Below are 13,876 nucleotides of genomic sequence, written 5' to 3'. Positions count from 1 at the left end.
CGCAAGAGGCGGTGCCTCCCAGCTTCCCGCGTCGCCGATTGGCTGAGAGGGCGGAGCGCCATGGGATGGGGTCGGGCGTTGTTGTGGGGAGCGGCGGCCGCAGCGGGGAGTTCGATGAGGAGGATGGTGAGGACGGCTCGGCTCCGGGGATAGCGGGAGGAGGGAGGGGAAGGCAGGGCGGCGGGGGAGGGGGGGCTGCCGCCTCGGTTGTGGGGGTCCGCAGGGTGGGGGGTGAGGCCTGGTCGGGGGGTCTTGAGGCCTGTCCTGGGGGGTTTGAGGCCTGGTCGGGGGGCTTGAGGCCTGTCCTGGGGGGCGTAGGGCCTGAGGCCTGGCCCTGGGGATGGGGGGGAGGGGGGCGAACGACCCCTCCCCGGGGAAGCGAAGGACGGGGAGCCGGCGGTTCTGACGGGGAGACGGAGACGGAGGCGGGGGTGCGGGGCAGGTGGTAGCGGGGGTTCCCCTCCCGGGTCGGAGGGGACGTAGCGGGAGGGGGTGACGGCGTCTCACAGCGTGTGTGTGTGTGTCCCCTCCACCCGCAGTGTGCCCAGGCTGGCGACTGGCACTCGGCCAAGGCCATTTATGACTTCCACGCCCGAGATATCGATGGGAACGACGTTTCCCTGGAGAAGTACCGGTAGGAGGGGGGGGGGGGGGGGGGAAGGGGCCGGGCCCCTCTCTCGGCCTTGGGGGTGGGGGGAGGAACGCGGCTCAAAGGGCCCCGGGGGCAGCGCCCGGCGACGATTGTCCCGCTGCGGCTTAATCCCTTGCGTAACCCGGGAGAGCAGCTTGTTTACCCGCCTTCCCGCCTCGCCCCGAGGGGGGTGGGGGGGTGAGGGGCCTCTCCCCCCCGCTCCTGCCTGGGGAAGGGCTGCTGATTCATTCCCCCCCACCTCTTTCCAGAGGCTACGTCTGCATCATCACGAACGTGGCTTCAAAATGAGGAAAAACCGCTGTAAACTACACTCAGCTTGTTGACTTGTACGCCCGATACGCTGAGAGGGGTTTACGCATCCTGGCCTTTCCCTGCAACCAGTTTGGAAAACAGGTAGGTGGGGGGAGCTGGGGCGGGGGCTCCCCCTCTGCGGCCCCGGGGCGCTCACAGCGTGTCCCTTCCGTCACCTTCCCCAGGAGCCCGGGGACGAGGCTCAGATTAAGGCTTTTGCTGAAAACTACGGTGTGAAGTTCGACATGTACAGCAAGATCGATGTCAACGGGGACGACGCCCACCCCCTCTGGAAGTGGCTGAAGGACCAGCCCAAAGGAAGGGGCACCCTGGGCAAGTGAGTGTGGGGCAGGGGCTGCAGAAAGCCCCCCCGGGGGGGCAGGGAGGGGGCAGCTCTGGGCCGCTCAATCCGAGCGGGTGGTTGGGCTGCAGCACGAGGAAGGGGGTTTTCTGCCACAGTCTCACTCCTGTTTTTTCTCTCCTAGTGCAATAAAATGGAACTTCACTAAGGTAGGGTACAGCCGCCGCCTCCCGGGTTTCCCTGGGTCACACCTTTGCTCTTTGGGGGGCAGGAGGGGGTCCCGGGGGTGTTGCAGGGAGGAGGGATCCTCGTGCCCAGGCTCCGCGCTGTGCGGTTACCCTGGATTTTGGGTAGGAGCATCCTGAGGGGCTCCTGCGCTGTCCCGGCCCCTGAGCCTGGAGCCCCAGCAGGAGCCCCCTGGCCCGGAGGGGCCGTAACTGGCTCCACTGCAGCCCAGCCCCGCCGTGGGCAGCTCCCTGGGCTGCTCTGCTGCTCTCAGGGGCGCAGAGCCCACCTTCCAGCTGCACTCACCTGGCCGCTGCTTGGCTTCCACAGTTCCTCATTAACCGGGAGGGCCAAGTGGTGAAGAGGTACAGCCCCATGGACGATCCCTACGTAAGTGCTGCCGGCAGCGGCGGGGGGGATGACAGCTCTGACCCCCAGGAAAAGGGGAAATGCAGCTTCCTGTGGGTCACCTCTGGGGAGAAAGGGCAGTGCCGGGGCCGAGCAGCCTCTGCTGCCACGTCTCCGCTCTCTTCTCCTTTGGCTGGGGGAGAAAAAGCCCCCTGTGCTCTGGGGAGGTGGCTGCAGCACCGGGGATCCTGGCGGCCCGGCACGGGGCGGGTGGGTGGTTCCGAGTGGGTCCCTCTGGAGACTTTGGGTGTGTTTTTGGGGCAACGCTGTTCTCGTAGCACAACGCTCCCTTCCGTCTCGCAGGTGATCGAGAAGGACCTGCCTCCCTACCTGTAGAGCTGCTCCTCTGCCCCCTGCCCTGTCCCTGCCCCCCAGCACCGCCCTCCTGCTGCTGCTGAGTCTTCTCCTCCAGCCCCAATGACGGGCTGCCTTCAAGCCAGCTCGCTGGTGAGGCAGCCCTGAAGACCTGGCGTACACTCGCTGGAAGAGGCTTCGCGGGGCCGGCGGCCGCTGCTGGGGCGGCCCTTTTCTGTGGGCACGGAGCAGGATCCCACGTCCCCTCGCAATAAACCTGTTAGAAGTGATGGGTTGTGTCTGGACCTGTGGCATTGAGGGGTGGAGGGGACGGGGCTGGGACTGCTGCGCCGCTCCCAGGGAGAACCCAGGGCTTTGCAGGGGAGCCAAGCCCTTACACAACTCCTGAGCCCAGCGGGGATAATCCTCATTAGTGCTGGGGGGGGGAATTGCACACAAATCCCGGGTCAGAAGCGTTCCCGAGGGAAAAGCCGGAGCGGGGGGAGGTGTGTGTGTCCTCGCTGGGATCCTTCCTCGCCCAAACCCAACAGCCGTCTGCCCTGATGAGGCAATTGGGGTGTTTTTCTCCAAACACAGAGTGTGGGCGCTCAGCAGCACGGCCCTGGCCCCCAGCCCCCTCCTGGCCCTGAGTCCCAGCGGTGGCGCAAGCCCTGGCCAGGGCAATGACTGCAAAACAAACCCCAGTCACGCTGGGACACGGAGAAATACCCGACGTGGCCAGAGCCATGTCTGACCACAGCCAGGACCGTGTCCCCTGGAGTCCTGGCCACGCCGAGCCCGTGCAGGGGCAGCGTCTCCACGAGCAGGGAGAGCATGGGTTTTAGGGGTGATTTGCTGTGTGGGAGCACTGCCTTCCCTCTTTTCCCTGGGGTCTGGGTCCCGCACAACCACCCCGGGCCCCCATGGAGAGCCCTGTCCTCCCCTCAGGAGTGGGAAGAGCCCCAGGGTCCTTGCAGGGATCCACCCACACGTCTGACCCCCCCACCTGCAGCCCGGCACATCCAGGACTCAGGGAGGATCCTGCCTGGTCGCTTGCCCCCTGGAGCAGTAAGACCGGTTTTGGGGGTGCCCCACGGGGTCTCACCCTGAGCTCTGTGGGGAAAGGCAAGGCACAAATTGCTCCTCTGTGAGTGCAGCCCGTGGCTCCCCCTGTCCCACCTCCCGCGGGGACAGAGCGGTGCCGGGGTGAGATGTCCCTGCGCCGCAGCAGCTGGAGGAACGGCCTCAACAGCGGCTCCTTTATCTGTGTTTCCCAGCAAAGCCCAGAGAAAACAGCCCCCTCAAAGGCCGGCGCCTGCGGCTCCAGGGAGGATCCTCCTCCACAGGACCCGGGGAGAAGGGGGGGTCGGGACAGCGGTCCTCAACTGCCACCGAGCCGGTGACACTGGGGATGAACTCCAGCTGCCGGTAGGACCCTGGCCCCGGGATTCCCCACCCTGATCCTGGGGCAGGTCTAACCCTCCGGACAGACGGACAGACAGAGCTGGGACTTACAGAAAGCTCGGATGTGGCTTCCTTTCCATTTTTACTGAGCACAATGAAAAATTATCCTTCTGAGGCAAGTAGAAAATCCAGGAATTATTAGTCAAAGGCACATATTCTAAAAAAAAAAAATCTCTTTACATATATACATCTCAATTAATTATAAATACACATAGAAAAACAAAGGCAAACAACAAGCGGATTAAAAAGTGCTAACAAAAAGGTGTAAGGGAAGGAAAAAAAGGGACTCATTTAAAAATACGTACAATCAGTAGGACAACTGCATAATAATTTAGTTTAAAAGATATTGTTACATATTATTAACCCTGACAAAAACACAGGATCGGGGCAGGGAAGGGCTTTCTTGAAGGTGCTCTCTGTCCGTCCAGAGATGGGGGAGGGACAATTGCATATATTTTTAAAATGAAGGTCGAAGCCACCAGGAAAGGCCCCGGGTGCCGGCGGGGCAGGGGCTGGCGGGGGGTGCCAAGCGGGAGAACTTCTCCTCGCTATTCCTGAGTTTAAGCCTCTCTGAAATGGGTTTTCCCGGTGTCCTTTCCTCTCCTCGCCGAGATTCCGGTGAGCACTGAACGAGCCAGGACCGGGGCGAAGCCAGGGCCCCCCCCCAGCGCTGTGGGGTGGGACATATTTTAAATAGAGGAGGGTCTGGGGCCAGGGGGAGCCTTGCTCTGTTGGGGGCCAGGGAAAAGGGCTGTTGTGCCCCCGAGAGAGCGGCGATGCCCAATGGCCCCGCGGCAAGAGGCGAGAAAAGCTGCGGGACAAGCACAAACCTCTCGGGGCAGCAGCAGGGGACTGGGGGGGGGGTCACGCAGGGGCTCCCCCCGTCTTTGGTGCTCACTTTGAGGTAAGGAGGTTTCCTTGAATGCAGTAAAACGCGGCCCTGGCGGCAGGGCTGACCCCGGGCTGGCGAGGGGGGGAAGCAGGTGCCAGCTGGGGAGGGTGGGGGGCAAGGACCAGCCCCCAGAACGAAGGGCAGGGACCAGAAGAACCTCAAACCCGAGCCCAGACGGGCATCACGGGGGCAGGTCCGTGGCCTCCGCGCCCGGGAAACGCAGGTCCTGTCTCGGGAGGAGCACGAACGCTGCAGCCACCGACCCAAAGCACTTCCCAACAGCAAACAGGGCGCTCGCCAGGCTCTGGGGGAGAACTGGGGGGGGTCAGGACACTCTGCCTGGAGGAGGGGGCTCCACCAGCCCCCTCAGGACTGACCCGTCAGGGCACGGGGGACCCAGCAGAGGCCTCTCCCGGCTGGACCCCCTTCCCCAGGTCCTCCCCGAGGAAGGGCCGGATCAGCCAGGGAGGGTCTCCTGTCCCTCCCCAAAAACATCCGGTGCCACTCATAGGAAACGCCTCGGTGACTCCAGGCAGAGAGAGGAAACGTGGCCGAGGGGAGGCCAGGTCTGGAGCGTCCCCGGAGCAGGCAGCCTCCTGCCAGGCTCCTTAGGATAAAGGGAGAAAACAAGGGACAGTTCCCCGGGACCTGCCGAGGTGAGATGCTGCTGGGACAGGGACGGTGGCCGAAGCGGCTGGGGGCTACTTGTGTTGCGGGGCAGCTTGCCCAGCCGTTCCGGGCCGAGGGGCAGCGGGTTGTGTGGGGCAGTGCTTTGCAAAGCAGAACTTTGCTCTTTGGTACTGGAGGGTAATTTGCAGCGTGAGCAGCAACGCTGCCCAGCCTCGGGGCTGCCCAGGGATCTCTGGGGCTGGGGAGCAGCTCCCAGGGCAGGGCTGGGGATCCCGACACGGTCCCCGTGTCCCTGGCCCAGCCAAGGACGAGCGTGGCAGAACCGGAGCGGTGAGATGGCCAGGCAAGAGGACACCAGGCAACAGCAAGAAGAGGGACGAAGCAGGGCCAGCCACGGTGACCCGGCGAGGCTAAAGTGCAGGACAGGCTGACGGGGCACAGGGCCCTTCTGCTCAGGGGATCCCCCCGTGGTCCTGAGGTGGCTGAGCTCTGACAAACTCACCAGCTCTGCCACCAGCTCCTGCCTTCTCCCGCGGAGCTCAGGCAGCTCCAGAGGTGCCGGTGTCCCTGCCCGGGGAGGGCAGAGCAGGCAGTTTTGCTTCTCCCTGCTCAGCCCTGCCCAGGGGGACACCCGAGCTCTGGGACACCATTTCCTTCCCCTTCACTCCACCTTCAGACCCAGCCTCGGGGTCCACAGAGCACTGGGGCAGCCCAAGAGGAAAGCTGGCAGCAGCCGGTGCAGACACAGTTTGGCCACCAGCTCTGCGGGGACCAGCTTGCTGGGGAAGGCACGACCAAGGGGAACTCAGTAGTCTGCAGGGGACGGGCACAGAGGAGCAGGGGGGGGCTCAGTCCTACCCGGGCACTGACCTTTGGGCAGGACTCCAACACAGCAGAGACCATCAGTCCAGATCAGCTGAACCTGGCAGCTCAACTCCCCCCCAAGCGCATGTTATATACAAATCTATACATGCCTGACTGTATATTATATATAAATAAACTTTGCTTTAAGGAACTATATGGGTTTTTTTTCTTCCCTCAAAACCAGAAAAGGGTCAGTTCAGACCAGTAGAAAAGCCGGGGCTCCCCAGCTCTCACCTCTGTGCCAAAGGCGATGGCTTCCCAGTGGCCGAGCACCGCCCGGCTGACGTTCAGAAGTCTGGGAAAGGCCCGCTGAACTGGATCACGCTCTGGCGCTCCTGGGAGAGCATGTTCTCCTGGGGGGCCCCATTTAACGTCCTGAGCATGTCCTCCAGGATCTCTCTGAAATTGATATTCTCATCCTGTTGGATGAAATCATCCTGCTGCTGCTGCGGCTGCTGCAGGGTCTGCAGGGGTCCCGGGTGAGGCAGGGGCAGGGGATCGTGCAGCGCTGAGCTCAGAGGCACGTTCCCCTCCAGGATGGGGGCCGGGCTCTTGAAGGCTGAAGGGTGGCTGAAGCCGAAGGGCAATCCATGCTGCTGGTGCGGCTGGAGAACGGGCTCCGAGGAGAAGCACAGCACCCCGGGCTCTGGGTTCATCACCACGTCGGGAATGCTGTTGCCAGGAGGGCTGTAGGTCAAGTCCAGGATCTCATCCTGGCACAGGGAGTGCCCGGGCAGGGGGACCCTGGGCCCTGTCTGCGTGAGGTCCAGGGGCTGGGGCAGGATGGGCAGCGGCAGGGAGAATTGCGGGCTCTGCTCTTGGGCCTGCAGGAGTCGGTTGTGCTTTCGCTTCACGTTCTCATCCATCTGCTTCAGCTCCGCCAGCACCTTTCGGACACAGCTCTCGGGGATCTTTATCCCTGGGGGAGTAAGGTGCATCAGTCCCCAGAGCGCTTTGGGAAGGGACGGGGCACTGTGGGGACAGAGGGACGGACAGCAGCTCTGGGGGCTGTTTGTCACACACAGCCCCGGGTGCTTCAGCTCTCAGCGGGGCTGCAGAGGGGGGAGATGGGACCACAAACGGAGCAAAACCAGCCCCACGGCAGGCTCGTGGCAGACAACAGCACTGCTTCTCGTGGGCATCACGGGGCAGCTCCGGCCTGGCTCACACCCGCTGCCCAGCTCCCCACCTTCCCAAGGGGTCACCCAGCACTGGGTGCTCCCAGGCTGGAACAAGTCCCTTCTTAGGAAGGGAATCTTGGCACTGGGCAGCCGGACCCCTTCGTTCTTCTCCTAAAATGTCCTGCTCCCCTTCCCTCACCCAGCACTTCACCCACCAACTTGTTTCTTCTTCTCCTTGGTCTTGAGGCGGACGATCTGCAGGTAGCTGGTGTTGGTGACGTCTGCCATGACACTGGCGATCCTGCTCCAGACCCGCAGCAGGGCCCCGCACAGCATGTAGTAGTGACGCAGGCGCATCCCCTGGAAGCACTCCTTCCCCTCCTGGATCAGCTTGCAGCTCCCGTTCCTGCCATCCAAACGGGAGAAAACAACCCCAATTAGCAGAGGCTCCCACAGCAGAGGGGGATCCCCCACCCACAGCCCCCCCTGGGGGGGCCTTCCTCACCCCCACAGCCAGGGACCCTCTCCCCAGCACCAGCCCTGCCCTGGGGAAGGCAGAGGAGGCTGGGGCTGCAGCCCCCTTACCAGGCGGCATGGTTACAGCTCTTCAAGGATAAGTGGTAACTGTTGTTCCAGTGCTCCTTGGCTTCCTCGGGCAGCACCTGGAGAAGAGACAGATGGTGGCAGGGATTTCCCACTGTCCAAGACACAGCTGAGACATGAAATCCAGGGCCGAGAGTGGGGACACCCAGGTGCTGCCACCAGCTCTGCCCGACCCACACCGAGACTCTGAGGAGCTGTGAAAGGGTGACAGTAAATGTCCTTCCAAAGCCACCCCTTCCCAAAGAAAGAGGATTTGCCTCTCCCCACGAGGGCCACAGTTCCCACTTACCTGCCGGTACTTCTTCTGCAGACTGTCCAGGCTCTCCAGCTGGCTTTGTTTCCCAATGTTTGGCTTGTAGAGGATGAAGTTCTTTCCGCGGCTCTGCTCTGCCAGCAGACAGGTGTATCTGTGGCCTCGCATCTGGTGAGGAGAGACAGTGGTTACAGTCACAGCCTCTTCCCAAGCCCATATTTCTCTAAACTAACCCCTTCCTTCCAGGATGGAGGTCCTTGGAGGCATCTCCCAGCCCGCAGCAAGGGGTCAGACACAGACCTCTTACAGCCAGAGGAGATCTCCCGTTGGACTCGCCCTCTGAGCTGGGATGCCACCCTGGCAGAGCGCAGGGACTTACCTTGCGGGAGAGGTAGAACCCCTCGAAGGATCCTGTCAGTTTGAGTGACTTCTCATAGGCTTCCTCCCACTTCAAGCCTCTGTCAACACTGATCTAAACAGGGACAGAGAGAGGGATTCGGTAATTTCAAGGGGCAGGACAAGCGCATCAGTGTCTGTCTCACAAATCTCACCCTCAACACAAACTTGGGGCTGCTGTGGCCTAAAAACAGGCACTGCAGACGTGACACAAACACAACACAAAGCCACGGGGCAGGGGGACAGGGACCCAGCAGCTCACAGTCCTGGACAGGGAAGCGCTGGAGAAGGCTGGGCTGCAGGGACTGTGCAGGCTGCCTACCTTATAAAACACGACCTGCCCATCCTGCGGGTGCCCAGGTGTCAGGAAAACCTCCTTGCTCTCCTCGTAGATCTCATCCACTCCTGGGGCTAAATCTGTAGGAGAACAGACTGCTGTAAAATCCACCTTCCCGTACCAGCTCCTCTCCCTGCAGGAGTCTCAAGATCTGTGCTGTGTGGGGACACCGCAGTGCCTGAGATGGCCGTGGCCGTGGAACTGTCACCCATCAGCACAGGGAGGAACAGGGAACCTCAGGGGTGCAGTAGGCAGGGGTCCAGCCACCCCTCTTTCTCCGTACCTAGGATGCCCATGTCATATTTGCCCTCCTTCTTGTCCTTTTCAATCAGATAGTCAAAGGTGTCAGAAAAATACTGGAAGAGCATGTTCTGCTTGTCCACCTCCAGGCCCAGGATGCGGTTCAGGAACTTGGTGATGGAGCAGTCTGCAAGAGCGCGGGGGGTCAGGGACCACGGTGCAGCTGGGCACAGAGCCCACCAGCACGTCCCCAAAGAGAGCCACCCAACAGAATCACAGAATCATATGGGGTTGGAAGGGACCTCTGGGGATCATCTAGTCCATCTAGTCCACAGGACCCTCCCCTCAAAGCAAAGATCCTGTCCCCACCGCACAGCGAACCCCCCGAGGCCGTGCTCCCCCAAAGATGGAGCAGCTGGGCCGTGACCTTTCCACATTGGGCAGGAAAAGCTTGACACATACCTTTCTCCACGGAGACAGTGCCATACTTCATCTGGTTGCAGCAGATCCCCACAGAGATGAGACCTTGCTTCATTTCTGGAAGGGCAGAAGAGAGCGTTTTTGGGTTAAGCCCCCTTCAGCAGTCCCGCAGGGCTGCTCCCCTCCAGCTCTGCCCATTATTTCACAGCTAAGTCTCTCCCAGGCTCTTTGTCCCCAGGTGACATGCAGGGTGACATACTCCACGGCCAGTTGCCTGCTCACTAGTGAGCTCTAAGGTAGCGGTACTGCTCCTTCTCTGACCTTCCACTCGGCTCTTGAGCCATCCCAAACCTGAGACCAACCTGCCCAGCAAGAAACCCCAGAGCTGGTCATGTTCTTACCGTGGAAAAAGGCGGCCTCCCCTTTGTCGTAGCTCTTGGGCACAGGAACTCTGTTCTCCATGTGGTTGAGGATAGTGGAGAGGACTCTGTCCAGTGCTTTAGCCCCATACTGTGTGTGAGAGGAGACAAGAGTCATGCACGGGACACGCTTCCAGGGGCAGCTCAGAGGGACTGAGTGTGTCACAACACTTGTGCTGGCACTGCAGGGAAAGCCACCACCTCCGGGAAGGCCACTGGCCCGGTGGCTGTGCCAAGGGGGAAGCCGCGTGTCAGCGGCCTCCTCTGTCCCCAGGGGACCAGACTACAGGATGCTGCACGTCCGCATCCCAGCGCTGGCACCGGCTCCCCTGGGGACAGAGGCCCAAGCGCCCTCCCGGCTCCCGTGGGAGCACAGTCCCCCGCCAGCCCAGCACGTCGTTTACTCCCGCTGGTGATTAACCCCATTCTGGATGCTGTATTGGGGGGTAGGTGTGGGGAGCTGGGTGCAGGGCCAGATCCTGCCTGTAGATGCCAGCAATGATCCTCCTGGCGCTGGCTCCCACTGAGGGCCCTTGCCCACGACTTCAACCCCTCCTCGGCTGAGCTACCCTGACAACAGCCGCAACTTACCTTATTCTCAAAGTTGTACTTGCTGAGATCTCGGGATTCGGTGGCCCGTCGGTCTCCGTGGGTTAAGGCACCCTAGGAAGGCAGAGCAAGCAACAAGTTCTTATTTTTGGCTGTTGCAAAACACCAGAGAAGGATGGTGAAAGTCACATCTCGGAAGAGGCCAGGATCAGAACGAGCCATGGGGAGGCAGCACTCCTCTGGAACACTGAGACTTTGCCAAAGTATTTGGGGATTTATCAGAAGTGTAGAAAAATGAAAGAGACAAACTAATTATTCCATTAATTATTTCATCAGCTTTCCGGAAACAGATGGGTTTACACTCCTGTAACAGTGGGGGAATTCCAGCATCTGGAATTGGGTTCTGCTTCCCTGAAATTCCTCCTGATGCCTTGGTTATGTATTTGCCTTCACTTCCCTTCCCAAAACCCCAGGCTGCTAAATGCCTTCTGCCTTCCACCACGGCGATGCCCTTAGTCGGGGCGATGCAATGCCCCGTACCGGCGGGAACACCGAAACGGAAGCTCTTCAGAGAGCTCTGGAACTGCCCCGTTAATCTCTCTGCTGCGGGGCACTTACGAGGCTCTCCAGACGCTTTGCCACGATGGACGCAAACCTCCGCTCCCCTGCCAGCTCTGAGATGAGGAAGACATACTCTGGAGCAGAAACCTGGTTCGATCGGTGCGTTCGACCTACAGGGACATGAGGAAAGGAGTGAGAGGTTGGTACAGCCTGTCTGGTCCAGGAAGGGAAGCCGAGTGAGAGGCGAGAGAGCCAAAACAACTTTCTACATCCTGCTGGTTTCCAAAGGAGATCTCTCTCTGGGGGAACAGGACCGAGTCACCTTCATTGTCCTGGAGCTGCCAAGGTCTTGGCAGAGCTGAGTTTGTAGCCCTGACCCCCTGGGGCTGAGGAGCAACTCCCGGGTTTGAGTTATTTCTTTTGTGCTCACGTACTGAGGAACTGCCCCTCCCCATCCTACAGAGCTCCGCAGGGGGCACAGAAACCCCCAGGCACCCCCGGTACATTTCAGAAGGACACACTGCTCACACGTACGGGAGGGTTCCCCCTTCCCACACTGCAAATCACCCCTGGAGTCAACACTAACCTTCCCCATGAGATAAATCACTCACAACCGCTTTGTGTCTGCATTTCCTCCCTGGCAAAACAGGGGAGCGCCGTGCTCTGCCAGGTGCTGGGTCTCAGAACGCAGAACACCCCTCCCCGGCTGCAGCCCAGGCCCGGCTCGGGCGGCTGTGGGCACCTTTATCCCCTGGGGCTGCCCCAGAATCACTGTCTGATCCACACCAGGGGATGGGGACCGTGACCAAGAGCACCCAGTGCTCACCAAACTGCTGTATGGCCCGGTCCGCGCTCCAGGGCAGCTCCAGCGTCATGTGCACCCGGCGCTTCTGGTTTTTCACCCGTCTGTCTGCTTGGAGAGAGATACCTGAGCTGGAGGCCTCAGAGATTATTGCTACGAGCTGAGGGAGAGAGACAACAAGCAAGAAAGGGAGTGAGGATCCTGGACATCTGCAAAACTGCTTCAAGAAACAGCCCAAAGCCCAACTCCCCAGCCCGAGAAGGGACCCAGGACTCCCTGCCACCTTCCAGCAGGTCAGACAGACAGACAGAAAGCTGCCGGCCTTGTTGGCCTGAGGCTGGCAAGGCAGGAGCAGGCAAAGGCACCCTCCCTTCCCTTCCCCTCGCTCCCGTGCAGCTGTTTGGAGGTTTCCTTGGCTCGAACCCGACTCACCTTTTCCCCTTTCATAAACCGCTCCTTCTCCTTCAGGTTGACGTGGTCGATAGAGAGGCCTTGCTCTGCACGAGACTCGAACACGACAGAGCCGTCTGGTCTGCAAACGACCCGGCCCTTCCGCCCCGTCATCTGCACACACCAGCAGGAGAGAGAGGGGCTGTCAGCAGTGGGGAGAGGCCCGCCCGGCGCAGCAAGACCACTCTCAACACTTTTTTCGGATCGCAAGGAAGGAGAGGAAACCCCCTTCCAGCAGGAACCCCCTTCTCCTGTCCCCCAGTGCCACCGAAACTCGCTCTGTGAGTGGTACCTCGGCCACGTGCTCCGGGCCCCCGAAGTGATTGATGAGTTCATCCAAGGTATTGAGAGGTAGCTCTTTGCCCAGTGCTTTCACTTTAGCGAGGAGGTCCTGCTTCATCTTTTCCACGTGTTCTAGCTCCCTCAGGCCGTGCACATCTTTCCGGGAAGGCAGCGTGTGAAAATTACCTGCGATAGAAAACGCAGAAGTTTAGAGTTACCTGGTAACTGCAAATCAGAGAGGGGAAAAAAAGCTGTCCCAAGGGGCTTCCGGGGACACTATCTGAGGAGCGGGCAGACCCCCTGCCTTGCAATAAATGCTGCCGAGGAGTGACTTCCCTCTGTGTTTCCCCCTGTTTTGGTGGGGAAGGAGCATGTGGGGCACATTCGTCCTGCTCACAGATCACAGCAGGTTAACGTGAACCAACCTCCCCAGCCCAGGTTTGACCATCAGAGGATAAAACCCAGCTGAGGTCACCAGGCTGTGCCAAGCACAGGAGGAGCTTCAGAATTCCATGAAAACACCAGGAGAGTCTCCTTCCATCAGCTCAGACTCCACAACCCCCTTTGCCAGACCCCCCCACAGGGTCACGGCTGATCTGCCTCTGCTCGCAGGACAGTGGGCTGGGTGGCTGTCCCCAAGTAGGTGACCCCGGCAAGGAAGGAGGTGACCCCGTCCCGCTGCGCCCTTACTCCTGTCCTCGGCCGCAAAGCCGTTGTAGGTGTGCTCAACGAAGATGACGTCGTCCGTCTCAAACACGGACTCCGGGGAGGAGTTGAAGTCGCTGTCGAGCCCCATGTCGGAGTCGGTGCTGCTGTCGTCGCTGATCTTGATGACACCCGTGAGGTCACACACACCTTTCAGAGCCTTGGGGCAGCGGCCCCTCTGCCTCCCTGCTAAGGGAGAGCGAGCGGCGTCAAGGGAGAGCCCCAGCCACGTGCATCGGTGCAGAACAGCAAGCGCCAGCTCAGACAGAGGAGGAGGAGGAGAAATCACAAAATAGCTGAGATTGTCCCAAATGAAAGGCCGATCTTGGAAAGACAGAGCCTCTTGGGTGGGGTGGGGGGCAGTTAGGGAGGGAGGGAAGGAGAGAAAGAGAAAGGAAGAGAGAGAACGGAAGAAGGCGGCAATCTCTATCGGGGCTGAAGTGAGTCACACACATCGGGATGAACACGCAGCCGGCTCTAAGCAGCACTGACTCCTCAGGGAAGGAGCCTGCAGGGCTGACTGCCTCCGCAGGAATGTGCAGGACACGGGAAGGTGCCAGTGATTCGGGACGTTGTGTGGTTCCAAGCACAGTAAGACATGCCCCTGCTGCACGACGGGGCTCACAAACCCACTGGCACACGCTGCTCTGCAACAGCGGCCCGTCAGGACCACCTCTGCCAGTGCCACTGGCCCCCTGCGCCCCCTCCCCACACCCC

General features: G+C 60.7%; 2 protein-coding genes across 2 annotated transcripts in view; one reads left to right on the top strand and one right to left on the bottom strand.

Annotated features, from left to right (window-relative positions):
- The first annotated feature begins 46 nt into the window (after nt 1–46).
- GPX4 (glutathione peroxidase 4) lies at nt 47–2,460 on the top strand. The gene is made up of 7 exons (XM_074163722.1): nt 47–126; nt 540–634; nt 901–1,045; nt 1,129–1,280; nt 1,429–1,453; nt 1,800–1,859; nt 2,181–2,460. The coding sequence occupies exons 1-7, from the start codon at nt 61–63 to the stop codon at nt 2,211–2,213; spliced, it is 576 nt and encodes a 191-aa protein (XP_074019823.1). The 5' UTR covers nt 47–60; the 3' UTR covers nt 2,214–2,460.
- A 3,665-nt stretch (nt 2,461–6,125) lies between these two features.
- SBNO2 (strawberry notch homolog 2) overlaps nt 6,126–13,876 on the bottom strand; it is a 45,057-nt gene continuing 37,306 nt past the window's right edge. Inside the window, exons 17-31 of the mRNA XM_074163663.1 lie at nt 13,145–13,345; nt 12,465–12,640; nt 12,155–12,286; nt 11,747–11,882; nt 10,978–11,090; nt 10,402–10,473; nt 9,793–9,901; nt 9,434–9,508; nt 9,015–9,158; nt 8,717–8,811; nt 8,378–8,470; nt 8,035–8,166; nt 7,728–7,804; nt 7,358–7,548; nt 6,126–6,940 (exon numbers count right to left, since the gene is read on the bottom strand). Of these exons, the coding sequence (XP_074019764.1) occupies nt 6,309–6,940; nt 7,358–7,548; nt 7,728–7,804; nt 8,035–8,166; nt 8,378–8,470; nt 8,717–8,811; nt 9,015–9,158; nt 9,434–9,508; nt 9,793–9,901; nt 10,402–10,473; nt 10,978–11,090; nt 11,747–11,882; nt 12,155–12,286; nt 12,465–12,640; nt 13,145–13,345 (2,378 nt within the window). The 3' untranslated portion in view covers nt 6,126–6,308. The remainder of the gene's footprint in view (nt 6,941–7,357; nt 7,549–7,727; nt 7,805–8,034; nt 8,167–8,377; nt 8,471–8,716; nt 8,812–9,014; nt 9,159–9,433; nt 9,509–9,792; nt 9,902–10,401; nt 10,474–10,977; nt 11,091–11,746; nt 11,883–12,154; nt 12,287–12,464; nt 12,641–13,144; nt 13,346–13,876) is intronic.

This window comes from Numenius arquata, chromosome 25, assembly GCF_964106895.1.
Source record: "Numenius arquata chromosome 25, bNumArq3.hap1.1, whole genome shotgun sequence".
Lineage (NCBI taxonomy): Eukaryota > Metazoa > Chordata > Aves > Charadriiformes > Scolopacidae > Numenius > Numenius arquata.
The sequence above is the reverse complement of the archived record's forward strand: the minus strand, read 5'-3'. Positions and strand labels throughout refer to the sequence as shown.